The sequence below is a fragment of the Phocoena phocoena genome, chromosome 12 (assembly GCF_963924675.1).
Source record: "Phocoena phocoena chromosome 12, mPhoPho1.1, whole genome shotgun sequence".
NCBI classification, from domain to species: Eukaryota; Metazoa; Chordata; class Mammalia; order Artiodactyla; family Phocoenidae; genus Phocoena; species Phocoena phocoena.
In genome coordinates, this window is record NC_089230.1 from 39,856,921 (window position 1) to 39,879,591 (window position 22,671).

At 35.5% G+C, this 22,671-nt stretch overlaps 1 protein-coding gene across 1 annotated transcript in view; it reads left to right on the forward strand.

The window, feature by feature from the left end:
• TBC1D32 (TBC1 domain family member 32) overlaps nt 1–22,671 on the forward strand; it is a 176,941-nt gene that overhangs the window by 94,829 nt on the left and 59,441 nt on the right. Inside the window, exons 24-26 of the mRNA XM_065888749.1 lie at nt 6,679–6,801; nt 8,127–8,235; nt 8,984–9,080. Of these exons, the coding sequence (XP_065744821.1) occupies nt 6,679–6,801; nt 8,127–8,235; nt 8,984–9,080 (329 nt within the window). The remainder of the gene's footprint in view (nt 1–6,678; nt 6,802–8,126; nt 8,236–8,983; nt 9,081–22,671) is intronic.

Sequence of the window (22,671 nt, forward strand, 5' to 3'; positions counted from 1 at the left end):
ATTCACAAACACTTTGAAATTTCTTCTGTGAAACTTACTGTTGATATCTTTACATTAACTTTATTTTTAATACTTTATCTGTCCATAAAAAACTGAAAATGTACCATTAAAGCACTTATCCAGTAATGAATTTGGATTCATCTTGGATAATTGTTGATTTTCTTTGGAATACTTCTTGATATAACTAACTTTATGTTTGAAATAAGCAGCAGATTTTTTTCTTAACTCTGGGAAATTTGGGTTGGGGCCAACAAAACTTCACAATTTGTTACTTGTAAGCCTAATAATATGTAAGTTTTGAGACATGTTTTTATGGTCACTTTTCAAAACTTAATGGATATAAAATAATCTGCACACAACACTCCAATTCACTTTGTAAACCTAGCCTCATGGTTAGACTAAAAAGATGGTCTTACTCAACTGGCTTTTTCTTCCATGTTTACTGTAGCTGCTAGCTTATACACATATGCTGATATAATTAATGAAACATTAAGATCTGTTTATTAGATGATTAGATGATTGAGTAGTAAATGGCACTCGTTATCAAGGCTTTTATGCATAATTATTAAAGTATGCATTGTTTTATTGGTGTTTTCGATTTGTTCATTTATTGCACACATGTTTATATTTCTTATAGATATAATGCTATACTTTTTCCCATTATCCACCCAAGCATGACACAAGTTTTTTATGAAATATTAAAAATATAAATCCTGCATAAAATATAAACATAAATTTAGCAAAGTGTTTTAAAATGAATGTCTACATAAAATCCCAGTCAAGTAAACAAAGAGAACTTACTAGTACTATGCATTTGTTGATCATGACTGCCTCCCATCTCCCTAATGGGTAACCACTATTCTGACTTTTATGGTATTTACTACTTTACTACTTAGTTATGTATTTCCAAAAAAATACACTTAATTTTGTTGCTTTTTGGGCTTTATTTTAGTGGTAGCATAGACTGTATACTCTGTGACATCTGACCTTTTATATGTAGCATTATGTTTCTAAGGTCAATATTTATTGCTATATGATATTCCATAGCATGAGTATACTGTGTTTTGTTTATATATTATGCTACTAGCAGACGTTTGAGATACTTATAGTTCTCTAGTTTTGGCTATTATAAACAACTACACGTGGAACATTAGCTACGTATCTCTGTGTGCATATATATACATAATTTTTTTGTGCGTTACAGAAAAGGTATCTAAATATTCAAAGGTATGTTTTTGAACTTCCTATTCTATTCAGTTGGATTTTGTTCATCCTTGTACAAATATTAGATTCTGTTAATTACTATAGCTTTATAATACGTTACAATAATTGATAGGGTGATTGTTCCCACTTGGTTCTTTTCCAAAAATATCGTGGCTACTTTTAGTCCTTTTTTTTCCATACAAATTTTAGAATCATCTTGTCACCCAAACCAGCCCACTGGGATTTTAATTATCCTTGGATTGAATCTACAGATAAATAGTGAGTGAACTGACATCTTTATACTGAGTTTTACAATCTGTAAACATTGTATATATCTCCATTTTATTTAAGTATTCTCTAATTACTCTCATTAGGACATTGGGGTTTTTTTCATAGGTCTTATATATCTTTTGTTAATTTAATATTTGTAGCCTTATGTTCCCCAGTATATACTACAGTATGTGGCAATATCACCCAGTGGTTTAAGAGCATGGACTCTGGAACCACATCATCAAAGTGATTTTAGACAAGATTCGTAACCTCTCTATGCCTCCATTTCTTTGTATGTGAAATGGAGACAGTAACTCTACCTTCCTTGGAGTTATTGTGAGACTAAATATGTCACATAAATTTAGGACATGGTAAGCACCATATCTGAGATAAATGTCTGAGACTGTATAGATAAACCAATTATTAATTCATTTAACTATTCTCCTTTAAATGCTTTTAGGTTGTTAGTGGAGCCATTTTGTTGAACTCTTACCACAAACTTTGTGGCTTAAAACATCACACACTTACCTTAGTTTCTCTCTATTTGGTTCTCTCTGCTTGGTTCCTTGTTCATAGTCTTACAAGGCTACAATCAAGGTGTCAGATGGGGCTGTAATCTCTTTTGAAGCTCAATCAGGAAAGTATCTGTTTCCAAACTCACAGATTTTTGGCAGGATGTAGTTCCTTATGGTTTTAGGACTGAGGGTCATGTTTTCTTGCTGCTTAGAGGCTAGAGCCCTCGCAGCTTTGTTAATTGAAGTCTGCCCTCAATTCTTAGAGGCTACCTGTAGTTCCTTGCCACATGGGTTTCTCCAGTATGGCTGCTTGCTTCTTCAAAGCCAGCAGAGTAGAGAGACTCCAGCGAGAATGGCATACTGTTCTTCAAACATGCCAGTCATGCTCTCAACCTTCAGTCCCTTGCTCAAGCTGTTTGCTCTGCCTTGGAACGTTTATCCCTCAGATAGCTCCATGGCTTGTTTCTTCATTTCTTTTAGGTCTTTACTCAGGTGTCACCTTCTTGCTGAGGTCTTTCCTAACTACCTTATTTGAAATTGCATACAGTGATCTATCCCCACTGCTCTCTTATTACAGCTCCTTATTCACTCCCCTGCTTTAGTTGTATCCATGCTGTGTTTTTGTTGTTGTTGTTCACTGTCCCCCTCCTCTAGTATTTAGCATTCCATAAAGACTGGGATTTTTGTGCATGTGTGTTCAGTGAGGTATCCTTGGCACTTAAAACAGTAATAGGCACTTAGTAGGTATTCAACCAATATTTCTTAAAATCAAGTAGATTGAATTTTATGTCATGGGGAAGGGTAGTTTCCAAATAAACAATTTTATCATCTTCTGATAATGAACATCATTATTTCCTTTCAGATAGCATTCCTCTTTTTCTTATCTTTTTTGCATTGGCTTAAACTTCTAAAACAATGCTAAATAATGGACAGTTTTGCTGTTTTCATGACCTTATGGGAATGCTATTTTTTGGAGGACAGGGAGTAGAGAGTGGATGTTGAATCTTAGATTAAGTAGCTTTCAAGCATCTGGTCAGATGATTATATATTTTCTATTACATATAGATGTCATGAATTATATCAGGAGATGTTTCAATATTAAACTATCCTTTTCTTCCTGGAATGAACAGTGCTTGATCACAGTATGCTATTCTTTTAATTTACTGCTGGATCAAACTTGCTAACCTTACATTATTCCTAGTATTTGTAGGATTTTAAAAGTCTTACATCATTTGTTAAAGTTTCTATTTATTCATTCTCTAATGAGAATTCAGTCCAGGCATGGATCTGCTTTCAGAGCTACTCTAATTCACCTTGGATCGTCTAATTGTCCATCTAGAGTCTATAGACTCCTCTTTTCAAATCATAAACTAGAGGATGTTGAGGTTATTTTCATTACCTGTTCACTGATTTAGTAACCTAAAGAAAGTAGAAAGGTTACTAGGTCCTCCCTAAACCTTTATAACTTAAAGCCTTATTACCTAGTTGGTGACAACTTGATCCTTCTTATCTTTCTAACAAAACATCTGAAGTCATCCTTGGTATCTTTCTTCTTTTTGCTCCACATATTCCGTCCACCAGGAAATTCTATCTGCCTTTGACATATTTTAAATTCCTCTATATATTTGCATCTGTTTGAATTTTCTTTTGTTTATTCATGCCATTACTACACTTTTAAATTTTTCACAGCTTTGTAATGCGTGTTACTATCTGGTGTTAGACCTCCTCCCAGTATTGCTTCATTGTCCTGCTGGTATTGAATGTTGCTGTGGGTATATCTGAGAACAGCTTGATTCCCTTCCCCCCAACCCCAACTCTGTTAGTGACTTATCTTTTTCCCTGTATACCCCAGCGGTTCTTTCTCTAAGTCTAATAGCTCTGTCTCAGTGTTGACTCTTTTGGTTCAGTTTACCCTGGGCATGCTGTCATGGTTGCTTTTCTCGTGGAATTTGACTAGTATCTCTAAAGATGTATCCTGTTAGGTTATTTCTGTTTTCTCTTCAAGAAATCAGTAGTTTAGGGCTTCCCTGGTGGCGCAGTGGTTGAGGGTCTGCCTGCCGATGTAGGGGACATGGGTTCGTGCCCTGGTCCAGGAGGATCCCACATGCTGCGGAGTGGCTGGGCCCGTGAGCCATGGCCGCTGAGCCTGCTCGTCCGGAGCTTGCTCGTCCGGAGCCTGTGCTCCGCAACGGGAGAGGCCACAGCAGTGAGAGGCCCGCGTACCGCAAAAAAAAAAAAAAAAAAAAAAAAGAAATCAGTAGTTTAAATTCTTTATTTTCATTATGTTTTTCACACTCTCATTCTGTTCCCTGTATCATTTATTGTGCTTTTAGCAGCATCTGTTCTTTTTTGCTATTTCTAATTGTGCATTAATTTCTGTGACACTTTTGTTCTTCTGCTTCTTTCCTTAGCTCTGCCAGTTCATGTTTTATCTTTTCTGGTTGTTTTGCTGTTTCTTCCCTGTGCTTATACAGCTCTACTTTGTGCAAAGAGCTTATTGGAGACTACTGCTTTATTAAACTTTTCAGTTGAGAGATAATTGCAATATAATATTCTGTAAGTTATACAGCCTGTTGATTTGATACATTTATATAACTTAAAGAATTCACGGACAATTACTTGGTCATAGTTTTGGAGTGTATAATGGCTGCCCTGTGTGTTTGTATTTGCCATCTGCTCATCCTGTTATTTCCTCCTTTTTCTTGGAGCACCTTTGTATGCGTCCTGTGGTATTTGTTTTTGGAGGAGTGTGAGTTCTTTCATCATCAGCTGTTTACAGGAGGCTCGTGTTGAAGAGAAGTTATGGTCATGTTCCCAGTTAGTTGAACTTTTTCTGTGGGCCTGAGTTTTCGGTCTGTGTATGTTTTTGTGTTGTCCCTGCCAATCTCACTATACATGTAGTCAGTTTTAATTATTAATAATTGTCTCTATAACCTGTAACCAATTACTAATAATTGATTTGTCTGTGACTCCATGTTCTACCTTGTTTCTTCTATTACTACGAACCATAATAGGACCAGGGATCTTCCTGCCTCTGTCTCGTGTATCCTGTTTCCACTATCGTAAACAGAGAGTTTCATCTGAGTATACTCCTCATTTCTGAAAGTTTTGTTTTTATGAATTTTTTTGAGAAATTAATTCTGTTGTTTTTCATGGGCAGCCATAACATCCTTTCTCAGTTTCTTTCCTTCCCATAGTGGTCTTTGCCCAATTTTGATTGCCCTTGACTGTCTTTCAGCTCATTTTGTGGCTAAACATTTTTATGATCTTTTCCTTCCTTCTCAATCCATGGGGTTATTTCTAGGCTGAGAAAAGGGAAATACCAACTTACACTACCATCTTTAAACTAGAAGTCTAAGTATTCTTTTCATTTTATCTAGCACAAATGTTCTTACTTTTATAAGCTAAGTATGGAACATTTCACTAAATTGATAGTAGATTTTCCCTTAGTTTTGGATACATTTGGTTATTTTAGCCAGGTTCTGGGGAGTGATATTGAATTGCCATTTTTGACTGTTAAATGCATCCACCAAACATTTTTCTATTTATGGATGCTATTGACTAGATAAAACATGTGATTGCACCAAAATTCAGAAACTGTAAAAGATATACTGTGAGAAGTATATTCCTTCCCTTCAGTCTGTCAGATTCCAACCACCCCCCCACCCCACCCAGCTAACAACTCTTACCAGTTTCTTTTTTGTCTTTAGAGAGGGATTCTACGTAGAAACAAATATGTACTTAAATATGTATTCAAATGGTTCTCCATTTTGGTTCAAATGCTACCACTATGCATGTCTTGTGCCTCTTCTTTTTTACTTAACATACCTTGGAGATAGTTCCTGTGTGACTCAAAATGCATTTTCACAGTTTTGGTTGAATCATGATCAAAACAAAATCTTCACATTCATTTTATTTTTCTTTTAATTTATAACTTCCTTTATCCCCTCTTTTTTTATGAACCATTTTTTCCCCAGAAGAAATATATAATGTGTAGTATTCTCCAAATTCTGGCTTTTGTGTTGACTGTTTCCCTCTTGTGGTGTCTTTTTACATATTTCTCTGAGCCTTGTATCAGTATAAACTGATAATGAGATATCTAGGATTGGTTAGTTTCAGGTTCCATTTTTTTGGCAAGAATATTTTGTAGATGGTGCACTCACTGTACATCCTCTTGCATCACAATAGGAGCCACATGATTTCTACTTTTAGTAATGTTAAGATAGATCATTGTGTTTTGGTGTTCTCAGCTTTATCTGACAATTATAAAGTTAGCCATTGACATTTCACCTAATAAATATTTCCTGGATTGGTAGCAAGATGATTCTGTCATTCCTTCTGTATTTAATTGAGTAAAAAGTGGTGGCAATTTGTAGTTTTTATAGATTTGCTAATGTTCCCTAATTAATTTTTAAATTAAGTATCAGTTGAGAATAAAATTTATTATTCCTAGATTTAGATAAATTCTTAAACTAGATTAGAAATAACCCATGGTCTTTAAATGATATTTCAATTAGAAAATTTTTTGAGGTCAATTATTCAAAATGATTAAAAATATATCTGAAATAACTACCTGATTTTTCTTACAAAATTTTTATTTCCATGTCTCTTGGTTTGAGACACTAAGAAAGTTTCTAAACTTTTAGGATATATTTTTGAAAATCTACTTTTATTGTTCCTTTTTATTTAGGTTATTAAGTGTGGTATGCTGTGATCTAGACACTCTTCTCCTATTGGAGGCTCAGTATCAAGTATCTGAAATGTTACTAAATGCTCAAGAAGAAAATACCTTAGAGACCTCTGACAGTCACAGGTAAAACATAATAATAATAATAAAATAATTAAGAGACAATAACAGCTTTCTTTACAGATGTTCTGTTGAGGCAGTAATTTTCTGTACAGTTTATTTAATGTTTTTCCATTATCTGAATTCAGTAGATTTAAATAAGAGTAAAAAGCAATAAAGCATAAATGTCACAGTTAAAAAGATTGTAGACAATGTTCTTGGAGACAGCTTACAGAGTACTACTTTCTAAGTTTCTGTTTAGTTTTTTGTTTTTTAGTTAAGTCCTAACTTTATTAAGTTGTATCAGCTTTAAATTCAGACTCATGTGAAAGATGACCCATTAAACAAAACGTTTGATTTTTGTGTCCCTTATAGAGGCAATTTTTACTTCATTCTCTTAACTATGTTAGCTCATAGTTATAAATTCTGATTATTGCAAAACGAGGTTATGGTAATATCTTGAAAACTTTTTTCTATTAATATGTCATACTTACCATTACCTTGATTCTGTTGACATATCTTGAACACACATTCAATAGCTGACATTGTTTTTGTGTCTGTAATTTTAAAAAAGTGTGCCTCCACTCTAGCTAGACCTTGGAAAAATAGTACAGAATACCAGGCCACATTACTGAATACTCTAGGTTTGATATAGAAGGATAGTATTAACAGCTGCAGGAAGTGTGGAGGATACAAAGTGAAGAATTTGAATTAAGTCACTGGGTCTAGAACTTAAGGGAACTTTGACTAAGAATGTGGTTTCCCAGGTGGCGCAGTGGTTAAGAATCTGCCTGCCAATGTAGGAGATACGGGTTCGAACCCTGGTCTGGAAAGATCCCACATGCCACGGAGCAACTAAGCCCGTGTGCCACAACTAGTGAACCTGCGTGCCACAACTACTGAAGCCTACACGCCTAGAGCCTATGCTCCACAACAAGAGAAGCCACGGCAATGAGAAGCCCACGCAAGGCAGAGTAGCCCCGGCTCTCTACAACTAGAGAGAAAGCCTGTGCACAGCAACAAAGACCCAACACAGCCAAAAATAAATAAAATGAATAGATTTAAAAATGTGATAGAGTTGGTGTGGAAATAATGCACATCTTAATCCCATTTCTTTATAACATGTGACATTTATCAAGGAAATATTCTTAATCTCATTCATCTCGTTATATGAATTATATCTCCAATTCTTTGCTCTGTAGCTAAGAAAGCTGTAAGATAAAAAGTGAATTTATTTTTCAGACTCTTTTATAGAAATTGTATTGCTTTTTTCTTCTACATTCCACTGACATGATCTTAAAATAAAATCATATTCAATTAAGGCAGTAACAATTGATATAATTATTTTTCAGAGATTTTATAATTGATAGCTTATCAGTGGAGAGAAATCATGTTCTTGTTAGAATAAATCTTATTGGTGGGCCAATGGAACGAATTTTACCTCCAAGGATACTAGAGAAGGTAAGTGGGGTAAAGAGGAGGGGGGAATGTTTTTCTGACATTTTGAAGCAAGGTAGCCAGCTCAAGTGACAATAAACAACTTCTGAATATCCACATCACAGAATTGAACTTTTGTTACTAGAAAAACTTTAGGATGCAAGTAAACACTTTCTAATGAAAAGAGCATTCTTCAAGGCAAGGTATCTTGAGTGGTAGTTTGTGTTGCAGAGTAGTATATTCTTTTATTAAAAACTTGTCATTCTCCTTGTGTGTCTTTGAACACATATTAAAATTTTTTCACTTTTAATATTTTTCCCCTTCATGATACCTGATTTTTATTAGATGGCTAATTCTTACTGTGTTTCATTGGCTATATTGAGTACCTCTCGTTTCATCAGTATCCATAGAGTCTGGTTTTCTCTTGAAGGGTTTTTTTGTTATTTTTACTGTGGTTTGTTGTTATATTAAGTACTTCACTCCAGGAATGGTGAGCTAGAAATGATTGACAGCATAAGAGAAATAGTTTTGTGAGCAGTCTAGTTGCTACAACAAGTTATCATATTTGTCTTTAGTACTTATTTAATGTTCTTTCTATATTTCATTTTAGTTAGTATCCATTAGAGTGTTGAATTATAATGTCAGATAGCTTTTGGTTAGTTATGCTACAACTCTGGAATTTATGAAACAAAAGCCAATTTAAGTGATATTTCAGAAAGTCTTAAAATTTAATATTAAACTACTTCCTAAAGTCATCTGTCTTCTTTTTTAGGGTGATGATCCATATCCTTGGCCAATGTTTTCATCATACCCTTTACCAAACTGCTATTTGTCAGACGGTGTTACGAGAAATACTGATCTAAAACAAGGTAAAACATTTACCATCAAGTGCCATGCTTTACTGCTTTTTATTTTTGTTATAATTTGAAAAAAGATAAAGTATTATGAAGGGAGATTAATACTATTTTTCATTCAGCTTATATACCTGAATCCATATATGTCTGTTTCTTTGTAAGTTTTCATGATTTCACATGTTCCTTACTAAATGAATATTTGTATGATGCTTAATAGTTCTTATCAGAACCTTGTTTTTGCTTTAAAAAAGGGAATTAGTGATTTTCGATGAATTAATTCTCGATACGTAGAACTTTATTCCACAGATTAATATTCTTTAATATCTGTGTGCCATACGTAAGTCCTGTGTGCTCAGGACTTAAAATATAAATGTTATATAAATATAATAAAATAAAAATTCTGATATTTATGACCTTTTAGGGAATACATTCAAGTAATTAGACAATTGTATGGTAGTACCGTGTGATAGGAGCTAAATATATAGAAAAATGTGTAGCCTGCTAGGGTAGCACATAAGCAGATGCTCTTCCAAAGAGCACTGAGTTTAAAGTGAGAAGTGAAGTAGGTGTTTTCTGGGTATTAGAAGAGCGTTTTTGACAGAGGAAACAGCAGTGAGACTAAAAGGAGCAAATTATATTAAGAAACGTGAGTAGTTCAAGGATGTATGAGATTTGGACTGTGAGGACAAGAGTGACCAGAGATAAGTCTTAGGCAGGTAAGCCAAGTTCAGCCATAAGACCAGGGTACCTCAAGTTCAGGTATTTAGACTTTATCATAAGAGCAATAAAAATTCAAGCGGTTTTTAGACTTGAGAATTCTAAGGTGAAATATGAAGATTTTAAACCATTAATTTGAGAAGTTAAATCTTAATATCAACATGATCTCCCTGTACTATCAAACTTGTATTGGAAAGAAATAACGTATATAATTCATTTCATGTAGGTTAGATTCCACAGAGTGGTTGTTGAAAAATAAGAAATTTTTCTTCTATGTGAGGCTTCATAAGCCACTTAACTTTTCCCGGTGTTTACTTGCCTTAAATCAATCAATAGAGGCCATCAATTGATACATGTTTTTATTTCTATCCAGTGTTTAAGATATACACTATGTATCTCACAATTGCATAGAGACAAATTTCTATTTGTTTTCTGTCTACTTAGGTTAGGGAAAGAGAATGTGAGGGATTTTTAAAAGTTTTTAATATTTGTCTTTTTAATACACTTTTAAAATTTTGCCATATGTTTTTCTCGTGTGACCTAATTCAGAGATGTGGGAGCAATATTAAGTATTTTTCAAGAAGAAACTCTTAAAAGAATATCATTTTGGACTCTTACCACTGACTTGCGTCTTTCAGTGAACCCAGTCTTTTATGTCTTCCTCTCCTACTTTCAGTCTTTTTAATCAGCCTTTATATTTTGTCATTCTGTCTTTAGGTTTCATTATGTATTCGCCTACTCATTCCTTTATTCAACATGTTTCTTGAGTGCTGATTATCAGGTACTTCACTAAGCACCGGATATAAGATGATGTATAGCATATGATCCATTCTTCGTGCCTCAACCATTCAGCCCTTTTCCTTGTTACCATATAGCATCATTACCTTTGCTAAATTTCGCTTGGAAACAAATATATCTTTTCTTTTGAACAGCAGATTCATTCATTGTCAGTCTTACTTTGTGACTGCCATATTAGATAGTTTGTTTCTTCAAAGTATAATAGTTTTGTAAAAAGCATATGCTTTATTTTAAAATGACCAAGGCAGACAAATCAGAAAGTAAGATTAAATGGATAGTTCCCTGAGAAGGAAAAAAAAAAAAAATCAATTCCTAGGAATTGGTGCTCAGAGGAGTATAATTTTTTTCCCTGCTCTACTTTTATAAGTGGTTTAGAAAAGGGAGTAATAATAGCTTATCTGTCTAGCCCAGAAGATAACTGCAGAATGGTTATTAAGCTCTAGTAAGCCTGTAATGCTGCCAGGCAGTCATATAGTGTGTCCACAGGTCCATTTACTCTCCTAGTCTAGATGACTGTTTTCAAATATTCTCTTTCATCATACCTTCCTAACCTCTTCCCAATCTTTCCTATCAGATGATAACTCTGTTTCCTTTTTTTTTTTTTTAAACTGAGGAAATAGAAACAGTCAGCTTCCATGTGCTCCTGATACATGTCAGCTCACTCGGCTGCATCTGTGCCAATTTAGATTTTGTATTACTATGAATAAAACTGCAAATGTTAATTACAAAGTCCAGTTTCTCCATTTGTGCCCTGCATTCCATCCTCTTTTTTGCAAAGATATTGCTTTTAACAGTTCTCCCTTTTTCTTTATTGCTTTTTTTTGTGGGTGGGGGTTGGGTGTGGATCTCCACTATAGCTTTCCTACAGGACAGTAAGCATGCTGTTAATTTTTCCATATTTAAAATATCTTCTTTTGAATTTACTTTCCCCTCTCTACAATCCCATTTCTGTCCTCCTCCTGCAAAATTCCTTGAAGGAGTTGTCTAATCTTAATATTGTAGTTATTCTCTTTCCATGCTCTCTTGAATCCACTTGAAAGCTACTCAGGCTTTCACTCTTACCATTCTACCATGATTAAATTGACAGGTCAGATCTCATCCTCATCCTACTACACCCAGCATTAAAACTTAAAATGTTTGGGGCTTCCCTGGTGGCGCAATGGTTGAGAGCCCACCTGCCGATGCAGGGGATGCGGGTTCCTGCCCCGGTCCGGGAGGATCCCACATGCGGCGGAGCAGCTGGACCCGTGAGCCATGGCCGCTGAGCCTGCGCGTCCGGAGCCTGTGCTCCGCAACGGCAGAGGCCACAACAGTGAGAGGCCCACGTACCGCAAAAAAAAAAAAAAAAAAACAAATAAAACTTAAAATGTTTGATGCCTCTCTTTTTTGAAACATTTTCTTATTTGGCTTTCAGAAAGTACATTACCTAATTTTCTTCCCCCCTGCTGCATTTCTGGCAAATTCTTCATCTCTTTTGTTGGATCTTTCACATCTCTCCAACCTCTAAACTTTGGAGTGCCCCAGGTCTCAGTTCTTTTTTTTTTTTTTGTCTGTACTTATTCTTTTGGGGATTTTGTCTAGTCTTATGACTAAGATACCGTAAGATACCGTCCAGTACACTCTGATTTATATCTTAAACCCATATTTCTACTTGACTGTGTACTCATATCAGTTTACTTGACATCTTTACTAGGATGGTTAATAAACATATCAAATTTAACACGTCTGAGACAAATTTCTGATACTTGGTGTTCTTCCTCATTTCAAAAAGGACAACTTTATGCTTCCAGTTCTTTAGGCAATAAACCTGAAGGTTTTCTTTGACTCCTTCTGTCTTCATAACCCCACATCTACTGTGTCAGCAAATGCTCTTGATCCTTCATATCGGAAATAAAACCACTTTTCACTCATCTACTACCGCCCTCATCTCTCACCTGTATTATTGTAGTAACCTGTTCAGTTTGTTTCCAACACAGCAGCCACAGGAATGGCTACTGAAATGTGGGTTGGATCATTTAACTCCTCTACTTGAAACCCTCTCATGACTCCACTATAGCCTACAAGGCCCAACTCATTCGTGCCTGCCTTTCTGTCACATGTTCTGTTTTAATTTAGTACAATTTCAGTTTTCTTTATTTAACTTCATATTTTCCCACCATATTGGACAGCAACTTCTAGCTGCCCTTCTGTTTGTACCTAAAACACAAGTGTTTGAATAAGACATTATTCTCAGTTTAACAGCAGTACCTAATACTTCCTCCTAATAGTGGTCCTGGCATTATTGTGGTTCTTGTTAAGCAGGAGAGAATGATCTAGGTACCAGTCAGTGGATAGCCAAAGAGGTACCTCAGGAAGCGATTTTGCATAGGTACGTACTGAGTCAAATATGAATCAAATATATGTCGTTCTGGTATTGCCGATGTATCGCTCACCCTATACTCGTAGAAGAATGGCAGAAAATGGGAGAGCAAATCAGAAGCACGTCTGATTTTGATAGTACGTAAGAGAATACAGTGATGATATCTCTGTAACCTCAGTGAGAATAATGGAGCCAAACGTATTTCTAGCAGATACAAGTCTAAATTGAAAGTAATGTTCCTGGTTAAACTGTTCAATGTTAAATATTAATTATGCATTTAAAAATACTGTTTAAGCAGGCTTCCCTAGTGGCGCAGTGGTTGAGAGTCCGCCTGCCGATGCGGGGGATGCGGGTTCATGCCCCGGTCTGGGAGGATCCCACATGCCACGGAGTGGCTGGGCCCGTGAGCCATGGCCGCTGGGCCTGTGTGTCCAGAGCCTGTGCTCCGTGACGGGAGAGGCCACAACAGTGAGAGGCCCGTGTACCGCAAAAAAAAAAAAAAAAATACTGTTTAAGCAATACTTTAAGATACAAATAGCTATTTTAAAAGCAAGCATTCATATACTTGCTTTTTAGATTTAGAGGTAATAATTCACTGATTCTGATAGGTGTTATTCTAGTCATTTGCACTTCAATATTTGGGATATCATTTCATCGTTGTGGAAAAAATATCACTGTAGTTGTGTGCACATGGTGACATTCACCTAATTTGCCTCCCAGCTTCTAGATTTATCCTTCTTGCTACACTTAGCATTTCCTCATCTGTTAAATCGCCTCTTGTTAGTTCCTTGGCATCAGTGTTAGCTATTAGATGATTTATCTTCATCTGTGAATAAGAATCTTGAGACATCATTTGGTTCAGTTATTTTTCTTTGTATTCATTTTTAGGGTCACCATATTAAAATGTAAAAGCCCTTTAAAAGCTGATTAATATTATTTATGTACATATGTCACATATGTGAACATACCTAAATCATCATACATAAAAATCTATTCCAAAATATCATCTCTCTGTTATCTGAGAGTCGAGAAAAGTAGGAAGAAATGTGTTAGTATGGTAACTTACTGTTCCTGTGCAGAAGATAAGAAAGAGGGAAGGGGAGTCGGAGAAAGAAGAGTTTGTATGGTGGTTAAAACCAAGTACCTGTTAGCATGCACTACTAGAGATTAACTCATAATTCCTTTCCCATACGAAGCAGGAAGATTGTGAGATAGCAATCTGTTTTGTTTTGTTTTTGTTCTCCTAAGCTAAAATTAGATCTCCCAGGAGTTATAACATCCCTAGCCACTAGTATATGTTCCATTTTGATGTGTTCAGGATGGGTACTTCTTTCTCTAAGGAGGAAGGGAAATTCAGTACTTCCATACTGGGAAATAAAAATAGCTTGAGGAGTTGGATAGTGTACTCTGGGTATTGAAAGCATCAGAGAGAAATATCTTAATAAAATGAAAAATAAGCTCTTCTTACTTCCCTTTCTAGCATCTTCCATTCACTTTATTTTTTATTTTATAATGTTTATTCAGGCTGAATTATAAAAATCAGCAGTCTAGATTATGCCTGTATCCTATATACCTTACTACTGTAGAATTTCTATCTTTATCAAGAAACTGTTTGGAAATATATTTACTTCGTTGGGGCTGGTGTCTTCAAAGTGGAGAGTAAGTTGGTGGTGGTGGTGGTTTTTGGTTTTTTTGTTTGTTTGTTTTTTGTTTTTGTTTTTGTTGGTCATTGCCTGTGTGTTTCTAGTATTCCTAACAGGGCCAACAGAGTAGCAGAAGCACAGCAATAACTCACAAGGTTACTGACTGCCAGGCCATTGGCAATGATTGCTATTCTTTGATCTTAGAAATTCACATGGCTGCTCATTGAAAGCTTCAAACGTATTAGTAACTCCTGATGTAAGTAAACTTGAATGTTCCAAGAACTCCACAGTAGTCACTCTTTACTCATACAAACCTCTGGAGGCCCTTCCTTTGTGCTGTCTAAGAAGTAAACAGAGTGAAAGCTAATAACAAATATGTTACTTTCCCATTCTTTCATCTTGCTTCTCTTTTACTTCATCTCTTGTCTTTTCTCTTTCTTATGGTAATTATACTATATATTCTGCATCAATCATAAAGGTCTTTGAAAAAAAATTTTTTTTTTTTTTTTTCCGGTACGCAGGCCTCTCACTGTTGTGGCCTCTCCCGTTGCGGAGCACAAGCTCCGGACGCGCAGGCTCAGCAGCCCTGGCTCACGGGCCCAGACGCTCCGTGGCATGTGGGATCTTCCCGGACCGGGGCACGAACCCGTGTCCCCTGCATCGGCAGGCGGACTCTCAACCACTGTGCCACCAGGGAAGCCCTGAAAAATTTTTAAAACAGCTTCATTGAGATATAATTAAAATACCATACAATTAACCCATATAAAGTATGCAATTGACTGCTTTTTATTATATTCAGGTATGTGCAACCATCACCACAAATTTCAGAACATTTTCATCACCTCAAAAAGAAACCCAGTATCCTTGCTTTCCCCTCTTTCCTCACCCAGCTCTGAGCAGCCACAAATCTTTCTGTCTCTAGAGATTTCTCTAGTCTGAGCTTTCATATGAATGGAATAATATAGTATGCGGTATTTTGTGAAACAAACTTGGATTGTTTCCACCTTTTGGCTGTTATAATAATGCTGCTACAAACATTCCAGTACAAGTTTCTGAAAGCACCAAATCCTAGCCACTAGGCCACCAGGGAACTGCAGGTACAAGTTTCTGCATGAACATGTTTTCTCTAGAATGTTATACCTAGGAGTGGAATTGCTGAATTATATGTTAACTCTGATAGTTTGAGAAACTGCCTCACTGCCTCACTGTTTTCTAAAGCAGCTAATTTTACATTCCCACCAACAGTGTATGAGAGTTGATGTTTTCCACATCTTCATTTGTTATCTGATATTTTTGATTCTAGCCATCCTACTGGGTGTGAAGTGCTATTTCCTTGTGGTTTAATTTGCATTTGCTTGCTGACTAATAATGTTGAGCATCTCCTCATGTTCTTTTTTTAAATTGAGGTATAGTTGATTTATAATATTATGTAAATTTTAGGTGTTCAACATAGTGATTTACAATTTTTAAAGATTATACTCCATTTATAGTTATTGTAAAATATTGGCAATATTCCCTGTGTTGTACAGTATATCTTTGTAGCTTATTTATTTTATAGACAGTAGTTTGTACCTCTTAATCCCCTGTCCCTATCTTGTACCTCTCTGATTCCCTCTCCCCATCTCCCCACTGGTAACCACTAGTTTGTTTTCTGTATCTGTGAGTTGTTTCTTTTTTGTTGTATTCACTAGTTTGTTTTATTTTTTAGATTCCACATATAAGTGATACTCTTCATGTTCTTATTGGCCATTTGTATATCTTCCTTGGAGAGATGACTATGCAGATCCTGTGCCCATTTTTCAATTGGGTTATTTGTCTTTTTATTTTTGTATTTTTTATATATTCTTAGTATAAGTCCCTTATCAAATATATGATTTAGAAACTTCTTTCATGCCTTAAAATACATTGTTTGTGCTTCTGGGCCTCTGCTCTTGATATTCCCTTTTCCTGGAGTACTAATTCCTACTCTTCATTTGGGTAATTCCTTCTAAACCTTTTGAAGCTTAGTCTGAATGTTACTTCTTCATAGAAGTAATTTCCACGTTATGTAAAATAGACTTCTTCCCTTGCTTCTCTCTCTGGCTCCCTGTTTATTTCTCTAACAGCACTTATAGTTTACCTATGAAGTTTACTTATGTATTTATTTTTTCACTGGCTGCTACTCTAGAATGTCACCTCCATGAACATTTTTGTCTAAAGTAGTAGGCAATAATAAATATTTATTGAATGAATGGGGGAATTAATATTGGATTTCTTCTCCCTTTATTTTTCTAATCATCAAACTCTGTCTTCCAAATCTTTGTCAGAGGTCACTGGGAATTCCTTCTAGGCTAATCTGAAGTAAGTTTAGAAATTTTAATTTATACCTGGAATAACCTCTGATCTGACTCAGTTTTTAGAGAATGAATGGCTTTGCAGTTAGAAAGCTCCTTGAGCTAGACTTCTACATATATCATTCACGAAGGAGTCACTTTTATTATTCTTATTTTATCATTTACAAAGTACTACTTTACCCATATATAGCACATGAAAGGTATGCATTGTTAGCATTACATCTCATTTTTTCACAATTGAAAAAAAAACCGAAAAAATGCACAACCTTTATTCTGTGATTACATCCAATTTAATCTTTTATAGCTTTCAGTGTCTTAACTCTACCACTTCCTCTACTGCATTTCTACTTATCTCATAGGAAATTGATTTTCTGACTGGCAAAAACATTCTGTTTCAAGTACTGTATAAAAGAGTAAGTTCCATGGTGATAATCATTCCCTTTAATGGAAAGCACCAAATAATGTTAAAATCGTTACTCTCAGATTATTCAGATATTGTAATTGGATATTTTTAGGTGACTTAATACATATATGAGAAAACAGGTCATTTTAAATCGTATATGAGAGATAAATCTCACTATGGTATCTTTTTTTTTCTTTTTGCCTCAACATGAAGTTGTTTTTCTTTCTACAAATTAAATGAGAAAAAGAGGGAGATTGTCATAAAAAATTGAAATGAGTTCTAGATAGAACTTGCTTTTCACACTTTGTAATTTTTCAGCTCTGAGTGAACTTTGTATAAAATCTATGTTGAATCGTTAGATTCTATGTGTTGATCAAATGCTTACAAGGACCATGTGATGTTCTTAGGTGAAGATCAGGAATCTAAGTCACTGTATTAAATCTGTATTGTTTGCATAGATTTGATACTTTATAAAGGCACAAGTGAACATTCAAACCATTGGCAATGTTTATTAAAACATATTATGTGTTAATATGTTGGGGGGTGGAAAAGGCTTTTTGCTAAGTATTTTTATATATGTCTACTTTGAATGTTTCATAGTTGGAGCCTACTGTTTATCGAAAGTTAATCATTGCAATGCATTTTGGTCAGTAAGAAAACAAATATGGATCAAGTTTCTAAATTAGAGATGGAGCTGTAGAACAACAGTACCTCTGGGGTTATTCAGTGTTGAGTGAATGAGCAATAAAGTTGATAGCTTTTGTAGTTACAGTCTTAGGATGCCAACATATTCTAGCTCTCAAGACATGCTGATGTTATTTTAAATTGTTTGCATTAAAAGATGTTGAAATTTAGCCTTTTCAACTACAAATAGTTATTTTGCCATTAGAATAATATCCTTAATTTTAAAAGACAGTTTTCATTTCTCTATATTGATTTTGTTTACCAGATTTTTATTTTTATCTTACTGGGTTTAATTCTTTTTTTTTTTTTTTTCGGTACGCGGACCTCTCACTGCTGTGGCCTCTCCCGTTGCGGAGCACAGGCTCCGGACGCGCAGGCTCAGCGGCCATGGCTCACGGGCCTAGCTGCTCCGCGGCATGTGGGATCCTCCCGGACCGGGGCATGACTGGGTTTAATTCTTTATTCACTGATGCTGCTCCTTGCTGACACTTTGGTAATTTCTGTCATTTCAGACATTAAGTTCATGCCCATGTCCCTACGAATTATCTTCATGTCTTTTTAACTTACAAATGGGATGACAATCATTATGTAATCCTAATAGTTAGATTCAAAATTGGAATATTATCTACATAGTAAGTAGAATTGAACTTAAGAGGAGAAAAGGGAGAATGAGATGACCTATAATGGCAACTACATTTTAATAAAAGAATGAAAATTGCCAAATTAACAAATGAGTAGACTAGGTTGCTTCTATTTCTAGTCTGATAAATTATGTAAGATTTAGGATTACCACTCTTCCTCCAATCAACTAAAAATAGAATCCCATGGGAAAAATTGAAAGTGCTTTGAAAAATAATATGATACTACATGAAATGTAATGCAACATGATGATGGGTATTCTGATTTTAAAAGCCTTTTTGTATTATGTCTTACACATAGAGTCTATAAATATTTTTAGTGATGAATTCTCCCTTTTATTAAATATTTATCTAGGCCTTTATGTCAAGTCAGACACTTTTTCTTTTTTCTTTCTGTATTGTTTCTAACCTTGGAATTAAAATTTATTTTCTGCAGGTAAAGGTAAATGGCTTTGATTTGGCATCATCCTGTTAACTGAGAATAGGGATATAAGATTATGGTTTCTTTCCAGTGTAGTAAATCTTGAGCTGCAGCTGTTGAGATACTTCGTTTAAAAATCAGAATAAGTATTTACTTTTGAATGGTAAAACTCTTCATGTGCTTCTTACTTTCATGTTTGCAACAAACATGAATGGCAACCAGCAGAAATAGATCACCTGCTAGTTTAGGTGCAGGTAATAAGGGAAAACTAATTCCTTATTTTTTTAAAAAAACTTTTCACTGATTTCTCTTATAGTACATGCTTAATTATCACATATTAAAAGGAAAAGTGATATGATAATTCCAAAGTGAGGAATAATCTATATAACATATAGATGTCATGGGTTTAAGAACTCACAGTTCAAACAAAATAAAGACATGGAAGAATTTAGATACTCTCACATTTAGAAATGTAGGGAGAACTAATATTAAGCATCTGTCTAGTTGCTTCTTGGAGACCACTACAGAGTCTTCTTATTTGTTGTATTAAGAGTAAGCTGGAATAACTGTATTAATCTACATGGAAAAAGAAAAGATAAGCAGAAAACACAAATTGGAAGCAAATATTTCACAAATGAGCTTCAGTCTAATAGAAAGAAGGGTGACTTTCCAAATTAAGCCTAGGAATCTGTTGCTAGTTAGTTTATGAAACCTTCCATTTATTTGTTTCTTTTGTAGCAGTTGTTTATGATATTCTGTATAAAATGGGCATTTAAAATGTCTGATATCCTTGGAAAGAAGTGCTAAAAGTTTTCTGTATAGATTTTCTTTGCATTTATATTAAGCTTACATTTTTCCTCCCCTTGAAATTGAGGTTCTTTTTACGTTATTTATAGTATAAGTATAATCTTCTATATAATAATCTTTTGAGAAATAAATTATACAATGTCATCAAGTATGAAAAGATAATGGTGCTTACCATAACAAAGAATTTCAGAGTTTAGGTATGAAATATTGACTCTAATTGAATTTTGTAAACATGAAACTTGATGATTTTCCTTTCTTCCATTTTACTCAGTGGTAGTAAGTGCTTAATTGCTTGTTGCCAGAGGGAGCTGTCCTGTGCATTGTAGGATTTTTAGCAGCCTCCTGGTCTCTGCTCACTAGATGCCCATAGAACTCTCTCTTTGCACCCACCCCTCCCAGCTGTGACAGCCAGAAGTATCTATAGACAGTACTGAAATATGGGGAGCAAAACTTAGTCCATTTGAGAACTATAGCTATAGATTCGTTTTTCTATTCTAGCACTTCATACAAATAGAATCACATAGGATACTTTATTTGTGCTTGCTTTCTTTAAGCATAATGGTTTTGAGATTCATCTAGTTTGTTACATGTACCACTTGGTTGTATCATTTTACTAAGTAGGATACCAGTGTAGATAACTACGATTTGCTTAAACATCACTTTTTGTTTGTATTTTCTTAAAATCCTTAAAAACAACTGCTTTAAAATTTTGGGCTGCTAATTGTATCACCTCAGTCCTTTCTGAGTCTTTGTATTAACTGATTTAACTACTGGTTATGAGTTGTTTTTTCCCCCTTTCTCATGTTAGTAATTTTTAATTGAATATTCAACATTATTAATTTTACATAGTTGAGTGCTAGATTTTGTTGTCTTTAAAGAGTAATGGACATTTTTGGGCATGCAGTCAAGTTACTCGTGGATCAGTTTGATCATTCAGGGCTTTCATTTTTTGTTAGGGTAGGTGCAAAGTTGTCTTTATGGCTAATTTAACTCTGTTACTAAGGTGTGACTCTTCTGGTCTGTGGAACACTCTGGTAATTAAGGAGGACGCTTCACATTCTGTTTGGAACTTGGACATCTTCTAACCCTGTGTATCCTCTGGGAATTGTTCATTTTACAGCTCTCAGCTGTTCTTTACCCAGTCTTGTGGAGCTTCACTCTTCAACTGCACAGCTGATTCTTTGCAACCAACTTGACAAATACTTATACAGATTTCTGGAGTTCTTCCTTTGTTCATCTTCTTCAGTACTCTGATCCACAGATTTTAGTCTCCTCAGCCTCTCTGCAATTTGACTTCTGTCTCTTTAACTCAGCCAGACCTCCAGGGCATCCCCCTTCCTGCACAGTGATCTTGAAAGTGATTCCAGAAAAAAAACAGGGCCCAAGTGTAAAAGTTACCTCATTAGTTTCCCTTTTCTCAGACATGACGGTCCTGTACTGCCTGTTGGCCAGTGTCTGAAAACTGTTTGGGTATATTTTACCCATTTGTCAAGTTGTTTATGGCAGGAAGGCAAGTCTGTTTCTAGTTTCTCCTTCATGACCAGAAGCAGGACTCTGGTTTTTATTTTTTTGTGTGTGATTATAAACATAGAAATTTTGGCAAACATGAAATTCTGTGTATCGTTCATGCTTGTTCTACTCCCCAAATCACTGATTCAGAGTTACTGTATTCCTATGGTACCATTCCTTTGATTCCGTTTCCCCTTGCCTCATTCTCCATGGCCAAGGGCTTTTGCTGGAGTAAGATTATTAGCCTCTCTCTGGACTTCCTCACTTATTCTGTACAAAGTTAGGAAAGAAAAATGTTTGGTAGGTGAATTTTGGAGAAGGAATGGAAAATCTTAGATTAGCCTACTTAAAGGCTGTATTTCCAAGTTAGCCTACCATTTTATTTTTTCTGTTTTTAAAAAAATTTTTTTAAGTTAGCCTATCTTTAGATTATACTCATACCTTTCCTAACAAGAGCAGTCAGGAGAGGCCTCTGGTTGTCTGTCATTGTCTGTAATTGAATATATTCAGTGCAGGGGAGATACTTGTAAGTCTATGTGGCAGGAGATCCAAGTTATGGTGCCTAATTTAGCTGTTATAGTACTAGCACTGATATTTTGAACTCCATTTATCTTCTCCTGTCTACTTTTCATTTGGTTCCAAATTTAGAGGGGGGGGATAAAGGAACTGTTTCCCTCAAACTTGGTAACATCACAGATACAAATTTTCAATAAACATATCAAATCACTAAATATTTTTAGCCGTGACGTTGCATATTGAAGAGCTCACGCTTCCACTGAGAGCTGAGGGAAACGATAACCAGAGGTTATGAGCATACAAAGTTGTCTCTCTAGGAGTCTTGCAGGCACTCTGTCTCCAGCTCAGCATTTGTTTATTGTCTCAAATCAAATTTCCAGGTACTAAATTGGGCCCTTTAGCCTTTCTACCAGTTGGTAGATTCAGATGCATACCACATTTGCTGCTTCAGAATTGTTTACAGTCTAGTGCCTGTGCTCTTTTCCTTAGAATGAGATGAAAAAGCAAAATAGAATAGCAAATGTGAAGGGAGAGAGACAGGAGAGCAAGATGAGGCTGTAGAGCCGGAGGGAAGAGGCAAAAGATAACAGGATTTTTAAAAAGCAGGTGGGCTTCCCTGGTGGCGCAGTGGTTGAGAGTCCGCCTGCTGATGCAGGGGACACGGGTTCGTGCCCCGGTTCGGGAAGATCCCACATGCCGCGGAGCAGCTGGGCCCATGAGCCATGGCCGCTGAGCCTGCGCGTCCGAAGCCTGTGCTCCGCAACGGGAGAGGCCACAA